The sequence below is a fragment of the Seriola aureovittata genome, chromosome 4 (genome assembly GCF_021018895.1).
Source record: "Seriola aureovittata isolate HTS-2021-v1 ecotype China chromosome 4, ASM2101889v1, whole genome shotgun sequence".
Classification (NCBI taxonomy): Eukaryota; Metazoa; Chordata; class Actinopteri; order Carangiformes; family Carangidae; genus Seriola; species Seriola aureovittata.
In genome coordinates this window covers 24842845-24862153 of record NC_079367.1, presented here as the reverse complement: position 1 = coordinate 24862153, position 19309 = coordinate 24842845, and the positions used below count along the sequence as shown (strand labels likewise).

General features: G+C 37.4%; 1 protein-coding gene across 4 annotated transcripts in view; it reads left to right on the top strand.

Moving 5' to 3' along the window:
* Positions 1-19309, top strand: part of cntn5 (contactin 5) — a 100998-nt gene that overhangs the window by 44679 nt on the left and 37010 nt on the right. For all 4 annotated transcript variants that reach the window (XM_056375160.1, XM_056375159.1, XM_056375161.1 and 1 more), the window contains 4 exons: positions 4765-4888; positions 4999-5174; positions 13054-13149; positions 16849-17052. In XM_056375160.1, the coding sequence (XP_056231135.1) occupies positions 4765-4888; positions 4999-5174; positions 13054-13149; positions 16849-17052 (600 nt within the window). The remainder of the gene's footprint in view (positions 1-4764; positions 4889-4998; positions 5175-13053; positions 13150-16848; positions 17053-19309) is intronic.

The following is a 19309-nucleotide window of genomic DNA, read 5'->3' as shown; positions in this document are numbered from 1 at the left end:
ACAGGTAGTCTTAGTGCAAACAGGATATGTCACATGAGCTCAGATTACTTTGTTCTCACCTGCTGAAATGAACCAGACTAAGAGGGTGGACACTCCAGATCTTGAATAAACCCGTCCAAATGTGATCGGTGTGAATGCACCCTGCTATCTCTGCTCACTGCCAATAGTCTGCCATCTCTGGTTTCACTTGATATGTGCAGCCTTTCCCGCCTGTTTAGATTTGGTCCAGAAATGAATCTCACCTATCCATCATCACTGTGTATGGTCTGCAGTGACCATGGTCATGCCCTTTGTGAAATTGAAGTGGGATCATGGCAATATCCAACTCTCTCTGTGTTCCTGTCAGTGCAGAAGTTGTAGATATGATGGATATCTTAGTCAGAAGGGAAGATTTAATACCCCAAACACAGCATGGAAACACACCGTCATAAATCTACATGGGTCACTTGCTGTCCTGACTTACAGTATGAATAATTCTAGAGGATATAATGACACATTGATGCTTTAATATATGATTAATCACATCATGCTTATTGTATCTGGAGTGCTTAATTAATGGAAATCTGAAGTAGCTGCTGAATTGGCAAACAGGATCTTTCTATAGCCCACTTTGCAAGTAATGAAATTAGTCAAATTAAACACAGGCATAAAGCAGGAATCTTTCTTTATCTTATTTTATTCTTTTTATCTTTTGATTATTTTACATTTTGATATTTTATATATTTATTTCTTTGTGCCTCTCTGCCTCTCTTACTGTCTTTCTTTACTTTCTGACAGCATTATCACTATGTAGCCATAAAATGACTTATATCTCTATAACCAAGGTGAGAGTAATGCCTCTCCATTGTCAGTGGTGACAAGAGCATTATACCATTGCACTGGATTGATGTTCAGTGAATGAAATGGATGCCAAAAAGTAATGCACCTTTGGTGGCTTAAAGGGGATATTGCTTTTTGGCTCTGTGACTGACAGATGGCCATGGCACTTGAAGTTGAGTGATTTAAACAACTTCCCACCTTGTGTATGAGTTTCAATTTTATACACACACTCACACAGACTGTAGCACTAAAATCTGTTATTTTCATCCAACTCTAATAATTCCATATGGTCTCATACAAATGTATTATAAGTGGGCACAGTTCCAGTAATAGTTAAACACCTAGGTGTCCCAAAAGGCAGTGATTCATTTTGAGTCAGTTTTCTTCCATGTTGTGGCACAGCATGATACAATAAAATGTTTGTTCTTGAATTGTCCACTTATTAAATACTTTGAAGTCAGTCAGACTCATGGTTAGTTTTGCCTGTGAGCTCAAGCTGAACACATAGCCTTTTCTATGGCTCCCTGCAGAACAATATACATTATGTTCGGATTCAGATCAGGCTCAACTGTTAACCATAATTACGGTGCAGTCGGGAAGGATGATGACACTCCTTGTGTTGTTTTGGTGCTTGGCTAAAGCACACTGGGTTTAAAATAAAGCAATAACTATGAAGTTAAAGTGCCAACTCCCAGCTTTAATTTTAGGTTGTTTCCATCCACGTCAGATGGACACTGTGGGAATTGTTGTCCTTTTTATGAATCATCCCTCAATTTTAGGGGAAAGAAAATAAATTTGAAGAATTAACACAAACTGGGAGACATTGCATAAAGTCATCATTTTTAATGATTTATAATTCTTTGCTGTTAACGACCGCCTGTGACCAGCAGACACCAGCAGACACTTGGTGTCTTCCCTAGAGATGCACTGCTGGGCCATGATATTATCCAATTTCTCTTCTTGCTTGTTTCAGCTGAAACTCAGCTCCAGAAACCTTATGGTTTCATTTGAAATAGAAATCATTCCATCACACACATGGCCCGCTACACAAGCAAAACGTGGGATGGTGAAGCGTACTGGTATCGTTGAATGAATGTATGGATGGAAGTAGAAACATCCCTTAATTTCATTTACATTTTAACAGTAGCAACACTACAAGCACTGAATTGTTTTTCTTTATTTGCACAGCAAGGTTTGCAACTTAATATTGATTAATTTTCCTCCACTGATTAGGGTATTAATTTAAAAGCTTTTTATTCCCCTGTAGAGCAGTAAATTGCTGACAAAGGGTGAGATTGTATACATACAGTGTATTCAGGAAGTATTCAGACCCCTTCATTTTTATTATGTTGTTGTAGCCGTATGCTAAAATCATTTAAGTTCAGTTTTTCACTTGTGTGTTTGCACCCTACCCCATAATGACAAAGTGAAAAGAGAACCTTAGAAATGTTTGGAAATGTATTAAAAAGTAAAAAGTTGCATAAGCAACATAACAACATTTGAAAAAGTGAACAGGTCTGAATACTTTCTGAATGAATTGAACCCTGCAAAAGAAGCCCTGATTCTTTGATGTCATCAGAATATTCCTAAATAGTGAGAAGTACTCAAGGTTAGTGAATTGCATTGTTGTATTATTTATGTATGAGATAAAATGTATTGCGAGCCAAACCTATGACGTCTGTTTAAACAGAGCATGAATATCAGTATACTGTGAAAAATTTGGCTACAGTTCTGTGCTGTCAAGTTTAAACTCAAAAAGCATGTGTTTACTGGGCTTACTTAATCTCATAGAGAAATAAATCTTCTGAAGGACACAAGATTCAGTTATCCTTTGTAAAATCTTGAATTCTGTGATGCAATATACCTCGGAAACCTTCCACAATAAGTGCATCTCTTCTGTGTTAACAGAAGGCTGGATCAAAGAGGAAAATACTCTAAAGGAACTGAAGAGAATTGCAACAGAGACTGTCAAGCAGAAAACACTAGGCTGGGTAGCACATTGATATGTGGGTGCATTTGTGCCATGGAGAGTTCAGATTTTACCTGAGAGCCACTTCAGATCACCAACAAGAGCCCCTTAGATCAAGAAACAGCGTGGCTTAGGTGTAGTCATGTAGGTGTTAAATAGCATTTCACAAATTTAAAATTATATAAGCATTTGTAATTCAAGCTTTCAATGGACTAGAACATAAATAGTAACCCAGTTTGACATACTTTTGTCCCAACAATATTTTAAAACATCATTCAGTTATATATTTACATTTCTGATTATGCTTTACATATGGATGTAAAAAAAAAAGATAATGATGTCAGTGATTTATAAAGATCTCTCTCCAGAGTATTTGTGTGATTAATCATTTAATTGCCATGAAAGCCTATTAAATAAGGGGGCTCTGACTCAAGTGTGCTGGTACCTCTCCACATTATATGGCCACAGTTGTTTCCAACTCCTGATAATGAATCATACCTTATGTCCATGTTTGCTTCATGTGTGCCTCACCTGTCCAGCCACAAAAATGACAAAAGCACTCCCTATGTAACCCACATACAGTATATCGCACTTAATGACAGAGCATCAGTGCTCCAAATGTCAACTTTCTATACCTTTGGAATACCTGCACTATTCTATGACATGAGCATCAATATAAACTTATATATAAAGTTTTAATGTTGGTACATGTGCAGTAATAAGAGAAGGATGGTGCAATCTACCTCAATATGAAGAGTAAGAAGAAAAGGAAAAAACAAATCTATTGTGGCATACATGTATACTTTTGAAAAAAGCTCTTGTTGTCATGTGGATACAATATTTTCTCTGTTTTATTGCATTAATGTGAATATTGCAATTGAGTAATACCATTAGAGATGGGATAATTAAAGTAAGTATTTGTTAATTGACCAATGTCTGAATATTAGATGGCTCCATATATGGGTTTATAGATAGAACATTTTCACCGCAAGCTTATTTTGTTTCTTGTAATGTTGCTTGCAGAGGTTGTTATATAAAACAAGATACCTGCCACAGACTATTAGGAGGATAGGAAACAATGGTGGAGGACTGACAGAAATAGGAAAGATTGTGTTCTTGTAACATTTCCTCTTTAACACATAAAAAAATGCCTATTTTCTGTTCAGTGTGAGGTCAGTAAAATTATTTGTAAAAGGAAATAGACCCGTGAGAAGATGATGATAAATACTATGATGCTGGTTGTAAATCACTGGGTTGTGTGAACATATGTGCTTTAATGTGAAACGTGGAGTGGAGACTGCAGATGTGTAACCCTAACCCTCCTAAACCTGGACAAGAAATATTAGTGCAAAATGAGGACAATTTGTTAAGACCCAAGAACATTATCGGCTCATGGCCGTCATGACAAACAACAACAATAAGTCCAAGATGTAAAAGTAATTGGATTATAGATTAAAGGTTTATCTTGAAAGTGTAACATCTCGAAACATTTATTTTTTACTAAATTTATATAATATATCTATATAATACTATATTGCTATATTTTTTACTATATGAATCACACCTAACCAGGTTAACTGTATGATCACAAAGGTTCACTTCTAACTTAAGAAATTTGCTCTGTCTAGTTGAGAAGGAAAATTTTTTATTCTCAATTTGAGGATTACTAGAACGCCTTCTTAGTGCTGCATCAGTTATACAATATGTCACCGTAGTGTTATTATCTGTCAGAAAAATCTGCCGTCTGCTGCAGAATGTCATGCTAGTTATTGTAACAGTTTATTTTGTTGCTTATAATTTCATCACACTGTGGATCTGTACATCTTCCTTTTCTCTCGTCTCCTACAAAGGATGTTGGTACAAAATATACGCTTGCACTAACCAAACTGGGGAGTGCTAGAAGAAGTAACTGGACAATAAAACTGATTGGCACTCCTGTTGTGATACTTGTAATCATCCTTGTCTTTTTCTCACAGAAAGTGAAGAGTTTGGACCTGTTTTTGTCCGGGAGCCAGATGATGTTGTTTTTCCTTTGGATTCTGATGAAAAGAAAGTGGTGATGCACTGTGAAGCACGGGGAAATCCACCACCCACATACAGGTGTGACATATATTTGTCTGTCTCCTTATCGCAGTCCTATTCTCACAGCTCATTAGCCTGTCATTTACCACAAACATATTAAAATCTCTTATTCTTCTTATGTTTTTCAGCTGGTACATCAATGGAACAGAAGTGGATGCAGAGGCAGATTACCGCTACAGCTTCATTGATGGAAACTTCATTATTACAAATGCAAGTGAGATCACTGACTATGGGAAGTACCAGTGTAAAGCAGACAACAGCTTTGGGACCGTCTTAAGTCGAGACGCTCTATTACAGTTTGCATGTGAGTAGACTTTTTATTCATTATTTCAACCATTTTTTATAATTCTGCTCACAGAGGGTCTATAAATAGTCTGATATACTGTATACAGCAGCATGTAGCTCCTTGTGTCTGTGTGAGTAAAATCTAAAAATGTACACTTTAGTCACTCAGACTTGCAGTTGGGATGAATAACATGGTTCTCATAGTAAATAATAAGCTTCAAGCTCTTCGCCTAAATGAGTCAAAATAAACCTGTGTGGTTCCAGGGCTAAATAAACACTGCGCTGTCTACAGTAAGGCTTTGTTGCTGTGTTTAGTTCCTGCTGACTCTGTCTGATACTGTTGGGTTGCACTGCTAACAGGGTATCTGCCCTCAAACACCACGTCTTAATGGTAAATGAGAGCAAAAAGCACATTTCTTCCCCAGTAATCCCCTGGCCTACCTCCAAAACATCATCAGAGGCTAAGGCAGCTCACATGGCAAGACCAGGTGCACTATGTTCAGAGGAAAATGCATTGTTGGTTTTCTCTATAGTTTCCTCTGGGGCAATGACCATAATAGCCTTATTGGCATGTCTACAGGGAGCTACCATTCTCAGTCACTGAGCTGTTGCTATAAAGTATAGTACATGTGTTGTTATGGGGACTTACACTTGTTAAAGGCATTTCTTAGGAAACAAATGGCTAGATTAGCCTGAAACTTTGAAGAAAGGAAAAAGGGATAAAGTTCTCTTCTGTAAAAGCACTATTTTCTTCAGGCCAACAGAACCACGGGAAGGTTTTCTTTACTCTTTTGTTCAATTTTTTTTTCCCCCAGCCAAAGCTTCATATATATGAACGTGATCAAAAAAGTGAACAAAAATCAAAAGAAAACTGGTCCTGAATTAAATATAAACCATACTGCATTGGCAGGCTGAAATACCCAGATGGTAAAGCATAGACACGCTTCAAAACAGTGCTGTTAGTTTCTGAGGGACAGAAGCTGCACCTCAACATGTACCCTCATCTGTCCTCTCAACTGTCCAGATCTTTTGCTTTTCTTCCTCCTCTTTCCACTTGAGCGCCAAATCAGTATGGAAAAAAAATTGGGCTTGAGCCTTTTTTTTTGCCTGAAAAATTGAACTCGCCTGAAAATGAGCAACGCAACATGAAGGCACTCATTTATTAGTCTAAGCTTCAAGCTGGGACATGGGCAGCTATTTTTGGTTTTGCATAAATGCTGCGAGTTTGCTTGACACTGTTTTATCCATTAGATTTACAGTGGCAATGCAAGATTCTAATTAGAACGATCGTCGATTGCGCATGCATTTGCAAATGTCAAGGTGGTATTTGACTTCTTTTCCCATTAATCTAGTAACTTATTATTTGTAGTATTAAATTAATACTAAATTTAATTTTGCCTGCCAGAGTGTATATACCATATATAATATAATGTAATGGCATATAACCGATGCTTGCAACATGCGCACACGCACACACACACACACACACACACACACACACACCCTGATCAGCTGATTGTAATGAAGCTGCTTGTTGTGTGTAGGAGCTGCTGTGATTTAAAAGCAGAGGAGATCGACAGAAAGACAGAACACATCATTTAGTTCAGTTTCTTATCCTGCTGCTTTTTATGGTGGTAAATACAACTTTTGGAGTCAATGAGGGAGAGAGGCGAGCGAAGCGGGACGCACTTGTTTTCTTTTTTTTTTTTTGGTCACTTCTCTTCCGCTCTGTTCCTCGGGGGGTAATGTAACATAAAGCTGACCGTCGTGGACGGCCTTGGCCATGAACAGCTGTGTAGTCCCCCTCCCAATTTCACAGGGTGACAATAGGACGATGGTTGACTATGGACTGTGGTTAGGCTAACACAACCTTACTACGCTGAAGAAAGTATCATCTTCCTTCTCAATAACTGTCTGCCAAACAGCAACCAGCAGCATGCATGTATACAAGTACAGTGCAGTGCCTTAAGATGTGCCACCTGTGATGGGGGTTAGATCCCCCATTACAAAAAATGGGCTATATCAAAGCAAATGACACCACCACCAAAGCTATCTTCAAATCCAAATCAGTGTTTTCACAGTGTAGTCCATGATTGATACTGTATGAATCTAGTTAATTTGGTCTGTATAGCTAATTGCCGTTCTCCTAACGGGGGCCTTGGCAGAATCTTTTGAAAGCATGTGAAGTCATAAGCAGAGGGTATGTTTGCGGTTATGTTTGGTTGACTGGCAGGTATGTCAGTTGAGATGATGGCCACTTGTTTGTCACACATCAGCTTCACTCAAGCCATCTGTACACAAAATTGGATTTTGTAGTCTCGGTAACAGACAGGTCAGTCAGTATCCTGTTGTTGGGGCGTGACAGGGAGTAGAAAGATACAGCACAGGCAGCCTGCACCAAGTTCAAGGTATAACAGCAAAAAGAGCCAAAAAATCGCCTATAAAATTATATCATTATTATTCAACTCTTTTTGCTGAATAACATTATTGCCTTGCACTGTGGAACAGTAGCAAATTTTCTGTGGCCTGGGGGTTTGGAGACAAGGCCCTGAAATGTCACTTGCTGAATAAACATGTGTGACTATCGCAGTCGTACTACTGAGTCAGCAACAAATCCCACATCTCACCAACTGTTGTTGTGGTGAGATCTGATGAACCCGTCAGAAATATCCAAGTGGGAGAATGAATAATTTTTCTTTAATGGTTGCAGATAGTATCATCAGTCAGTTAAAGAAACACTGAAACAAACATTTGCTCTATTTGTGGATTAAATGCTGTTAGTAATAGAGATGAAAACATAAAAATAAAAAAAATATATGTGGGTGTAGGACATATATTAATTTCCATTAAATCTAATGGGTTCCAAAAATGCAAATCCTGATGTTTTGTAATCACCTCATAAGTAGTAAGTTGTGATAAAAAAAAATTAGAAATATTATAATTATTATTATAATTAAATATTACATATTTCCTTCATTTTTAAAAACCTGTATCCATTAAGTTCAAGTTTAGGTTCCTTTATTGTTACTTCTGTAGTACATGCTCGACATACATGGGAGCAAAATTTGGTTTCCACAGTGCTACATATACAGCATGACAAGTCACTATATAGGGATGATAAGACATATAATAATTTAGGAAATATATGGGATGATGATAGAATACAGTTAAAAGATTTTGTTCAAAAATAGTGAAAAACAAAAAAACGAAACAAAGTGGCTTATTGAGGTTGTTTCCTATATATGCTTAACTTCACATGAGAGCTTAGTATATGTTGCTGGCTCCTGGGCTTCACTAAGCTATATTAGGAAAACCTATCTAGCCATTTCATCCCATGACCAAATTTCTTTTTCCTTTAATTTTATCCATGTCTGTTTAACATATGATGTGACACATTCGTGTGAGTGTTCTTTCAGCTATATACCGAACGTATATTCAACACCATGAATGTGTAATAGTCTCATACTCAGGCTGCATTTCTTTAAAATGCAACCCTTCAGAAGGCTTGCCACAGAAAACAAAGAGAGGCGCCCTGCAGCACACATTTGGATGCAGAACCTTCCCTCTCTCTTTCAGCATAACAAATGGTGGGTATTTATCACTCAGCGTGGAGCACAACTTTTTCTTCTCTTTTCATGTTGGCACTGCACATTTCCAATGCGTTGACATGACGTGCGTTGTCAACTACTTCAACTAGTTCAGATACACATGAGCAGTTCCTTTCCTCATAAACTGAATGTTTTAAAGAAGTAATTACCTGATTTGTATAAGACTTGAGACATCACATACAGGCAGGACACAGCTCCTTGTAATGCTTTTTTTTAGATGGGAAAGAGTGTTGTATCATATTACAACACTAGGGGATTTAGTGTACTCTGATTGAAATTATAGCAGGCTATAATTTCAATCAGAGTACACTAAATCCTCTACATGTTCAGGTCAGAGTCGGCCATATAATAATCAGCTAAGGTTAATATTATAGTTTGTAAAGATGTAATTACTTCTACTGTCAATGGTGGAAGAGCTTATCTTCAGCGAGGTGGTTAGCCTTTGCCATAATACAGCCCTGGAAGTCCTGGATTTGCTAGCCAACTGACATGAATAGTCGGGCATTGTAAGGGTTTGATTTTATTATTGTTTAAGATTGTTACCAGTTTTCTTGTGGAGAGGTTTTAAGATTTTGTCTATGCTTATGATAGTTAGTCTCACTAAATCTTGGTTGGTATTTTCTTCTGTGTGTGTGTGTGTGTGTGTGTGTGTGTGTGTGTGCGCGCATAAGAGAATTGTGATTTATTGATGTTAAGATTTTAGCTCTGGGCAAGGATCTGGTAAAAAAAAAAAAAAAAAAAAAATTCAATTGTTTAGATCGGGCAGGCATGAATGAATTTTTGCTTGGTTGGGCAAATGCTGAAATTACGTGCCTGTGCAGCACTTGACTATACCCACTACTCCAGAGGGTTGTTATGTCAAGCGGACGTACTGAACACAGCTCAGTTTCATGTGGGGAATCGGGAGAGGTAAGAAAGGACCAGCCCGAGTGCGCGAGGAAAGGTTCAGTCAAAGCTGTCTGTATTCTATCCACTGGTCATGTACTCTGCTCCAAAGATGTTTGAGTAGGATCCTTTTTTTCTCTCTTTGTTTTGAAATTCTGAGCTGCTGAACTCGCACTTGGGCTGTTTTTCAGCCGTGACTTTGAAGGCAGCAGGCAGAAAGGAGGCTTCTGATCTTTCTCCCCAAAGAGTTCTTCTCTCTCTGCAGACGAGTCTGGCTGAGGTTCAGGTATCGAGCCACTCTGAGCAGTACAGTAGTAATGAAATTAACGGGATGCTTTGACTCGAGCATTTGAAGACCCACACACACACACACACGCCCCGCTCTGAAATGTTCTACAAATCTGAAATGATCAGTAGTTAATGCCCATTGATTAAATTCACACTGATCTTGAAATAGCTGATTTGCATTGAGCACCTGCTCTTGTGCTTGCTGCAAATTTCATCACTGCATTTCTGGATTTTAAATATTTATAGGGACATATGTTGACTTGTAATTTTTGAGGATGCTGTAACGATCATGCTGGTTTTACATTGTTAAAAAGTCATTAATATTGATTCACTTACATAACTGTAGTTTGCAAGGGGAAATGATCGGTCAGTAAGTGTTTTATTCGAACCTCGTCTCTTGGGTCCATAACATATGAATGTCTCTAACATTGATGTCTTACTTCTGTCTCTAACTGAAACACCCCAAATTACAAGTAAAGTGATCATTGCTGTGTTGCTTCTACAATGTGCTTCTCACTTAACAATCAAACAGTAATATAGGTTTATGTAGGTGGCACCTGTTTTTTTTTTTTTTTTTAATCTTTCTCAGTGTTACCTATTACTGCTCATGCTAACCATGACTTCTTTATTCCAAACAACCAGTGTTGCATCTGCCCGAGATGTAAAATGAATAATTTCCCATGTGCCAGTGTAATGGGTCTCCGGATATACTGTACTGTGGGGTGAATTGTTACTGTGCTGTAGCAGTTGGTTATGTAGAATAACAAGATGGGAATACATAAAGATGAAAATTACATTCAATATTTATTGAATTAGACAAGCTGGCTAAGAAGAGTATTTCCACAATATATATCCTGGCTGAGTAATTGAAGAGAAAGGAATATCCACAGAAACACACGTACTCACATAGAGTTTCTGCCAAGTAGCAGTCATGTTGTAGACAATTACTGTTGTTCTTCAGCAGCCGGATGTAAAAAGCCTTGGTCAATAGTCAGTTGGTTTTTATGTTACTTATTTACTGACTCATTTGTTTCTTTCCTTCCTAACCCTGTTTATCAATAGATAAGATCTACTTATCTTACCTTTTGTCTGTTTGCTCATTAAAGGTACAATAGAGGACATTGACCAGCAATAAGTTATGATTCATGTTGGATGAATAAAAAGCGACAAAGAGGTAGAGGGAATCTGCAATGACAAAAAAAAAAAGTGTGAGTGGTGACAGCTGCTGGTGAATCAATAGTGAACATGGTGACAATCAGTAGCTCTCCATCTCTGCACTCTGGTGGCACATTGTTAGCAGAAATAAATCAACACAAGTCATTCATACCAAATGTGGCCAAGATGATGGGATCGAGTAACTCTAGGATAGCAGCACAAGACAACTTTTTGAATAACATTGGACAACAAGAGAGGATCTCTACAGTCATCTGTATTTCAGAAATTTTAGCTTTGTGTATTGTTGTTCCAGCACTGAATGACTGTCTGTTCAGTGTTGAGTCTGCCTTGTTTTAAGCACAGGAAGTGGTCAGCATTACAGACTGAGTTGTGGTGCAGATTGAATGCTTGCAAATCCAGTTTATGTGTCAGCCTACTCTCCTGACTGATTCTACTGAAAAGCTGCAGCATAATACATCTACATTCTTCCTGCATTCTTTTTTAACATTGTGGGCTATTTCTTTTTACCATAGCCTTATTTATTTATTCTCTTTATCTTTTAGCTTCTTCAGAATTAGTGTGGATGGCATTGAGTGTGACCATTTCCTGAAATGTTTTAAAGAAAAAACAAAAAAACAAAGTGACCAATACTAAAATAAAATGCAACTCTGTGCTTTATTGATGAAAAATGGACAAGTGACCACGCTGATGTTCTAGAAAGTAAAGAAATACACATTGAAGGGAAATTGACCAAGTGCTGCATTTTAAAATGAAAGCCATGAACCATGATCATTATTAAATGTGCCAGAAGTTTAGAGGAAATGCAAGTTTCACAAGTCACTGCAAGGCATAATTATCCAACACTGCCAGGGTAAGGGTAAACAATGTCCCTCAAAGTGAGGGGATGAAAGTGGTAGAGACACAGAGACCTGCCCTGGGTCAGCAGCCTGTCGCTTGATTTCCACAGCTTGGCATCGTTTCAACTAGAAATTAAACAGGCAGTATTAGTTTCCAAAGGGCTGCAGTTCTGGGATTTCACTTTAAACCTGCTTTTTCCTACGTCCACAGAAAAACAACCAGTTAAACACAAAAGTCTGCGAAAAACAGTAACATTTTATTTGGGATGATTTAATTCTAACTAATTCTTCAATTTAAATTATTTGAAAAATTCAAAGTTTAGAAGTGGAGTCTTTCAAACAATATGACATCTCTACAGATGTAATTGTAAAGACGTCTAAACAAAGTCCAGATCCGGCTCAGTGTGTCCGTGGTACATGATTTTTTCAACAACTTCAGGGGATTTCGTGTTTTCCTATTTTGGCCCGGTCATTCATATTGGATAATTGTGCAGTATATGATACAGTATACATCCAAAGCATTCAGTACAGTGCTGGAGGTAGTGTGCCATTGGGCTGGTGAACGGGCAAGTAAAGCATTCAACTTGCACTTAATTTGCTCAAATTCAAACATTGCAGATTCTTCAATGCAAGTATTTGATACAAATAAAACAGGCAATCAGAATATACGGTCTTGGGCTGTGGGACAGTAAAGCAGATGTTTTTCACTAGTTTCTGACATTTTATTGACCAAATGATTATTTGAGAAAAAATAGGCAAATTAATCAATACTGAAAATAGTTGTAACCAGACAAACAACCAGTAGAGGTGAAAGTAAAAGTGCAGCAGGATGAGAACATGTGAACACAACCGATGGGTGTGAGCAGATGACAAAACACAAGGTACTACCACCAGGAACCGAATGGTGGATCAAAGCCTTTTCCTTTCGAAACCAGCTCAAATCTGTTGATGCATTAGTGTTTTTTTACGTCATTAATTCATGTAATGAAATTGAAGGATGGCTGCAGGGACAACAATAAGTGTTCTATTCCCTTCAAAATGATTCCACATAACCATGATTTATCTGACTGTGACTGAGGAGGATTGTCTCTGCGTACTGTTTCAGATCTTGGTGCTTTCAGTGGGAAGACCAGAGGTGGGGTTTCTGTGCGTGAAGGCCAAGGTGTGGTTCTCATGTGTACCCCTCCTCCTCATTCACCAGGTAAGATATTTTTCCCAGAGCCAGAGGAAAAAATATTTTCTCCTCTTTTTCCTCCTCCCACTGCTTTTGGGATAGTCATTGAACTCATCACTATTCACTATGAATGTCCTATTTTTTTTATTTATTTATTGCATTGTATTGTGATGGTTAGTTTTAGTACTTGTCCATTCTCTTATCCATCCATTCATCCATACTGTTCAAATGGTGAGTGTGAAAAGCTATGGCAACAACAGAGCCAGAGTACAGATTCTCAGAGACCAAATTTGCTGGATCATTAGAAATGAAAAGAAATGTTACAACACCAATCCAATTATTTCACATAGGCAAAGCATAGGCACTGCTCTTTAATGGCATATCTTGAATATCTCTCTCTGCAGTTGTCCTCTAATGTAAGATGTTATGTGAGCCATGAATCATCCAGGCTTTCTGTCTGCATCAGCTCTGTTGTACTGCGGCACTGCACCCATGGGAATGTTTGCCAAGAGCTCTTCAGTACCTGCTCCTGTTTCTGGATGCCATTTTGCATGACGTGATAGCAACCAGAAAGTCAGCGACAGAATTGCTGACAAAAAATAAAAAATAAAAGAGAAAACTCATGATTGATGACACAACTTTTGAAAGATAATTCCAGGTGATTTTTATCCTTAAAGTTTACTATCAGTCACAGCACAGGTGTTGCCTTGGCTCCATGTAATCTGCATGTAATTTTTCACACCACATTTACAGGTCAAACCCCCGTACATTAATGGTTAGAAGTGTGACTAGCATCAAATTAGAATCAGATACTGGAGACGATGTTGTGGAGTGAGATCAGTATATATTATATGTAAATAATCACTCAACCATTAAAACTACAATTGAAAACAATTTTACATTAGATATCATCAAACAACCTCAATATCAAAAGTATAGTGTGGTGAAACACTGTAGTGTTGTAATAATTTGCATTCTTGTTTTGATATTCTGAATGAAGTCACTAAATTAATTGTGAGAGAAGTGAAGCATACACGGTTAAACAAATAAAACACATAAAAAATCAGATCTACAAAGTGACATTTATGCTACTTAAAACACAGAATAACTAAAGTAAGTTGAATATTACTGTCATGTAATAACAGTACAACTTTAAATTTCTATCAAGGGTTATGGAAGGTTTCCTGCTCCCTTTCACAGGATTTGTATTTAAAGTGCTCCTGCAGTGAGAGACAAAGTAATTGATAAAGCAACCTATGTTGATATTGTTACAAGAAAACATGTATTTATATTTTATAAGGTTCCTCAACTAAAGCTATAAAAATGTACCTCTTAAAATTTAAAGCTTTAGTGTTTAGTTTAGTTTAGTTTAGTCAAAATTATTACACAGTCAGAATATTTCCTTCATAGATGAGTGGCAGGCCAGCCTCAGCAGGCTGTTGAGCCTTTATTTTGATGCGTATTTTTCATGTTTATAGATTATGCTCAAATACACAATACAAGTAAGTTTATCATTTATTTCTTCAACAGTGCTAACATTAAATGAGAAATGATCAACAACTAAATAGTTTTAAAAAATGCCACAGCCATAAAATTTGCCCATGTGATGAATGCCTCGGTGAGTCAGAGCGTGTCACAATTGAAATTCATATTGTATAGGGAGTGTTAAACAATGTTTGGGTTAAATTGTTTGTGGGAGGACTTAAAGACATTAAAAGGCCACTTAAATTAGATAGGTCTCATGAGTGAAAATAATTTGAAATCACTGAGATGTGAAAAGTTTATTATTTTCTATTTCATGGCTTTGAGCGCTTGTGACCAGTTTTTGTGTCTCTGGTAAATAGTGTTTTACTTTCATGAAACTAAAGTATGATGACCTTTGAATAAAACCTGTGGGAACTTTGATGTCTTTGATAAAGTTAATTCTTTGTAGGAAAGATTTTCTCTGCTGCTGTATTATATTTTAAAGCAACTAGAGTAAAGTTACTCTATACAGAGTACAGTTGGTGTAGTTTCCACTGTAGCCCAGACTGTGGATTATAACTATATTGTGTATAATTGTGCTTCCTCTACCTATTAGTTAGTCCTCTCAGTAGATTAAGTAAATGAGACTGACCATGGAATTAATTTGTTGACATTAATGGCTGTATATGTATCTTTATATACAGTCATCAAGTTTGTGTTTCAAATATTCCTTTCTACCCTACTGCAGCCATTCAGTTTGAATTCAGTTCAAATCTTTCACATCTGAGCATCTTTGAAACAGCAGTTAATCGTTATTCACCGAGATGACTCCGATAGTGTAAGGAAAATATAGCCATTTCTCCTGGACAGACAGATAATGGATGCAGAATCAAAGAGTTGTGAAATATTGCTAGGCAACATAGAATAGATTAATTTGTCCCTGACAGTCCTGTTTTTTTGTTTTTTTTATATAATGATGGATGTGACTGTGTAGAACTATGCACAATGGACAAAAGGAAAACAGCATGTTGTCAAAGTGAGCTCTGTGTTCATCATAGTCATATTCCATCCATCCATCCATCCATCTATCCATCCATTGTATCACCCACTTATTCCTCTTCTGGGTGATTTTGAAGACTATGTTTGGATCTTCCTTGTTTTCTTCAAACACACATATTTTGTTGTAAGCAACTGTGCAGTCTTTCTTTTATTACAATTTAATTTGTATATCAGTATGTATTACTAAATACTACAGAATACTAAATACAGAAGAACATCTGTTTTGCTAAGATTGCCAGGGTTCAAAAGTTTATATCCGAGATTATCACACTATAATTCATGAATAAAATATTAAAGATTCAACTTATATGCATATAGCTTTGATATCTTACAAAGATAGTTATTTCTAAAGTCAGAGAAATCCCGTTCCGTGCCCTATCTTTTTTTTTAGTTAAGAGATGACTGATCCTGTCGTTTCGTGACCCTTCACACACATGCACTCACATAACCAAGCTCACTGGAATCAGTCCACCTTGGAATAATCAGTTATCGTACGCCAGTTTTACCTTTGTGATGGTATCACCAATTAATTAAAATAACCTTTCTGCAAATAACAGGCTCATTAAGACCCTGTTATTTTTTCATCTTTAGGGGCCTCAGGATTATTTTCTTGGACTTAGTTCAAACCCGCAGTCATTTTATAGTGATGAGAAAGCTGATCCCTTGTTGTTGTACAAATCCCACTCTCATTACTTCTTTAAATTATTATTGTTTCATAGGCATTGAGCAGTGATTAACAGCAGTGGCATTAATGATGTTATCTGCGGTTAATAGTTTTCTTAGTGTTTGTCGTATGACATGGCCTCATATGTTATATAAAATATTCTACTTATAGTATGACACACACTAACTATATTTCATTGTTAACATGTCAGATCAGATGCACCTTTTTATAGTGAAGTCTCTTTCTTTCATGCAGTTAGACTACTGAGAACTGTTTGTGCGCTTCAGTAATTATTTGACACTCTCTGCCACAAACTCAATAACCAGCTATTGTTATTGTACAAGGATTTACTATTAATACCATTATGAATAGTCTGAATGGAGGGACTGAGATTAGATGTGAAAGAAAGCTACTGATTATTTTTTTTTTTTATGTAGAAATGAAGCTTAGTTTTCTTAGGATCACAAAAACATAGATCTGGAGAAACTATACTTTTTATTGCACATTAATCTGTATGGTCTCCTCTCTCTCTTTTACAGAGATTATCTACAGCTGGGTGTTTAATGAGTTCCCCTCATTTGTTGCCGAGGACAGTCGGCGCTTCATCTCCCAGGACACAGGAAACCTGTACATCTCGAAGGTGCAACCCTCTGACGTAGGAAGCTACATCTGTCTGGTGAAGAACACAGTGACAAATGCAAGGGTTCTGAGTCCTCCAACACCTCTAACACTGAAAACTGATGGTGAGGCTCTCAGATTTATCGCACCTCACACACATGATAGGCCCTGATTTGTATGAATGCTCTAGGCAGACAAATCTAATGGATTTCACTGGATGAAGCACACACTACACAGAAAGTATCACAAAGTCCTTTGTGATACTTTCTCTGTTCATCTGAAAGTGTAAACATTTTTTTTAGATCTATTACATCTCTTCCCCCTGCTGAACTTGTTTAGCACAGATGAAAATCTAAAAGCATATTTTACATTCTGCTGGTGCATTTTATTGTATCGTAATGCATTTGGAGAAAAAAATTTAGATCAGATAGGTTAATAAAAGTGGGACGGTCTTCTGCTTTCCACTGAGCCTCATGTTGGTCGAAGGCGTTATGAATTCCATACACACCGCAAATAGATAGTGAGCAATGCTTTAACATTAGTGTGGGGAGCCTTCTTCACTCACAATGTGCTTTGGTGAAACTGGCCATCAGGGAAATCATTTTCCAGCATAAAATTAACTGAATCAATGGCCCTTGCTGTGGATGGGATTTCGTTCTTTTATACTAGCCTCTCAGGAGCCATGCTGTGGAGCTGTTTGTTGGATTCAGGTGTGGATTTCACCTACAGGCTTTTTACATCTGACTACACAGAGAAACGTCCATCACTTCACACAGGTGCCTGTCATTGTCAAGGTTTCAAAGAGCCACTGAGATTACATCCCCAGTGAAGCTGTGAAAGGGCCTCTGTGCCTCGGAACCAGGCTTGCTCTAAATGTTGCAACAGGAATTTACCTCTTACGGATCACATGCCTTCCAGCAAGATTTCTTACCCTCTGTGTTTGCATAACTTTGTATGAACTGGACCTCAGAGACATATATCATACTACTTAATTGGTTTGTGTCTCTCATTAACCACGATGCAAAATACAGTCAGAAGCGCTGTGGTCAGTCTGATATCGTCGTTTAAATATGCTTCATAGTTGGAGAAAAAACAGGTTTTTGTTGTTATTTTTCAACAATGTTTGATGGAAGAGGAATCAATTTTGTAGCATCAGTATTGTGATATGTGGCTTTGACACATGGGCTGAAGGACAACACTCTCACCTGCAGCACAACATAGCCAAATCAAATCTCTACAGTTGTAAGCCCATTATGCCAAAGAATGTCTTGGCATCTCTTGCTCTGCAAATCTCATGTTGCTCAGCAGCCCTCTATATTGTGAAATTGGGTCTAAAATGCCGAAAATTACATTGGCACATCTCACAGCAGACACCCAAATGTTCCGATGCTGTGTGCGCCCCTCAGTCATTGGAGTCTGACCAATCAGACTCCACAATCTGTGCCTCAGTAAAAGTGAGTGATTATTACACAGTAGACAGTTCAAGCTGGATCTGTGTGTGGCTCACCACTGTCAGCTCCAACCCTGACTCTCTTAATCAAAACAAGCATCTGGGCTCCATTATACCCTGCTGGAAGCCATTGATCGTCAATTCGCAATCCACCTTTAGCAGATCACTGAACTCTGGACTAATGCACTGTGTTTAAACAGACATACAGTTCATCTCAGAAACACCCTGCCTTTGATTTATCTCTTTGTTGTGCATCATATTACTGCAGATAGCAGTAAGTGTGAAATAATCCTGAATCAGAACACATGAGAAGCATATGTTTGTAAGATTAATTATATAATTAATTTTAAATAATGAATTATATACTATCACTAGTATTGCTACAAATAAATCATTTTGATATTTTACACAGCCTTTTATATACAGGAGTTTTGTTGGTTTTCCATCATCTCTCATCCATATTTTGCCCTTGTGTACAAACAGTTTTGTTTATAGTGACAGTGGCTCACATTTACATGAGTTGTCTTGTAAATGCCATATCACTGTAAAATTGCCACTATATCTTACTGCTAGAAAGAGTGAGGGTGGGTCTGAGTTAGGTTTGTTTACATCAGTAATGTTGGTAAATACCAGAGTGAAACACATGTTATTCATCCATCTATAAATAAAGGTATTCTATACATGAGAGTAAACCTTTATACATAGAAGACTATACCACAAATTTTTGTCATCAAAAAATTTCATATTAGGTTTGGACCCATTGTTCTTACTCAGAGATATGCGATAAAGATTGCAGTTGCACTGCAGCACCAGCGCTGTTATTATTATTGCTATAAGAAATTTTCTCTCTCCACACTGACAGTAACATCAGTGAAACATAATGTTTGCAGGCACATGTCATCTCATCATGGGCATGTTTTCTGAATTGCACT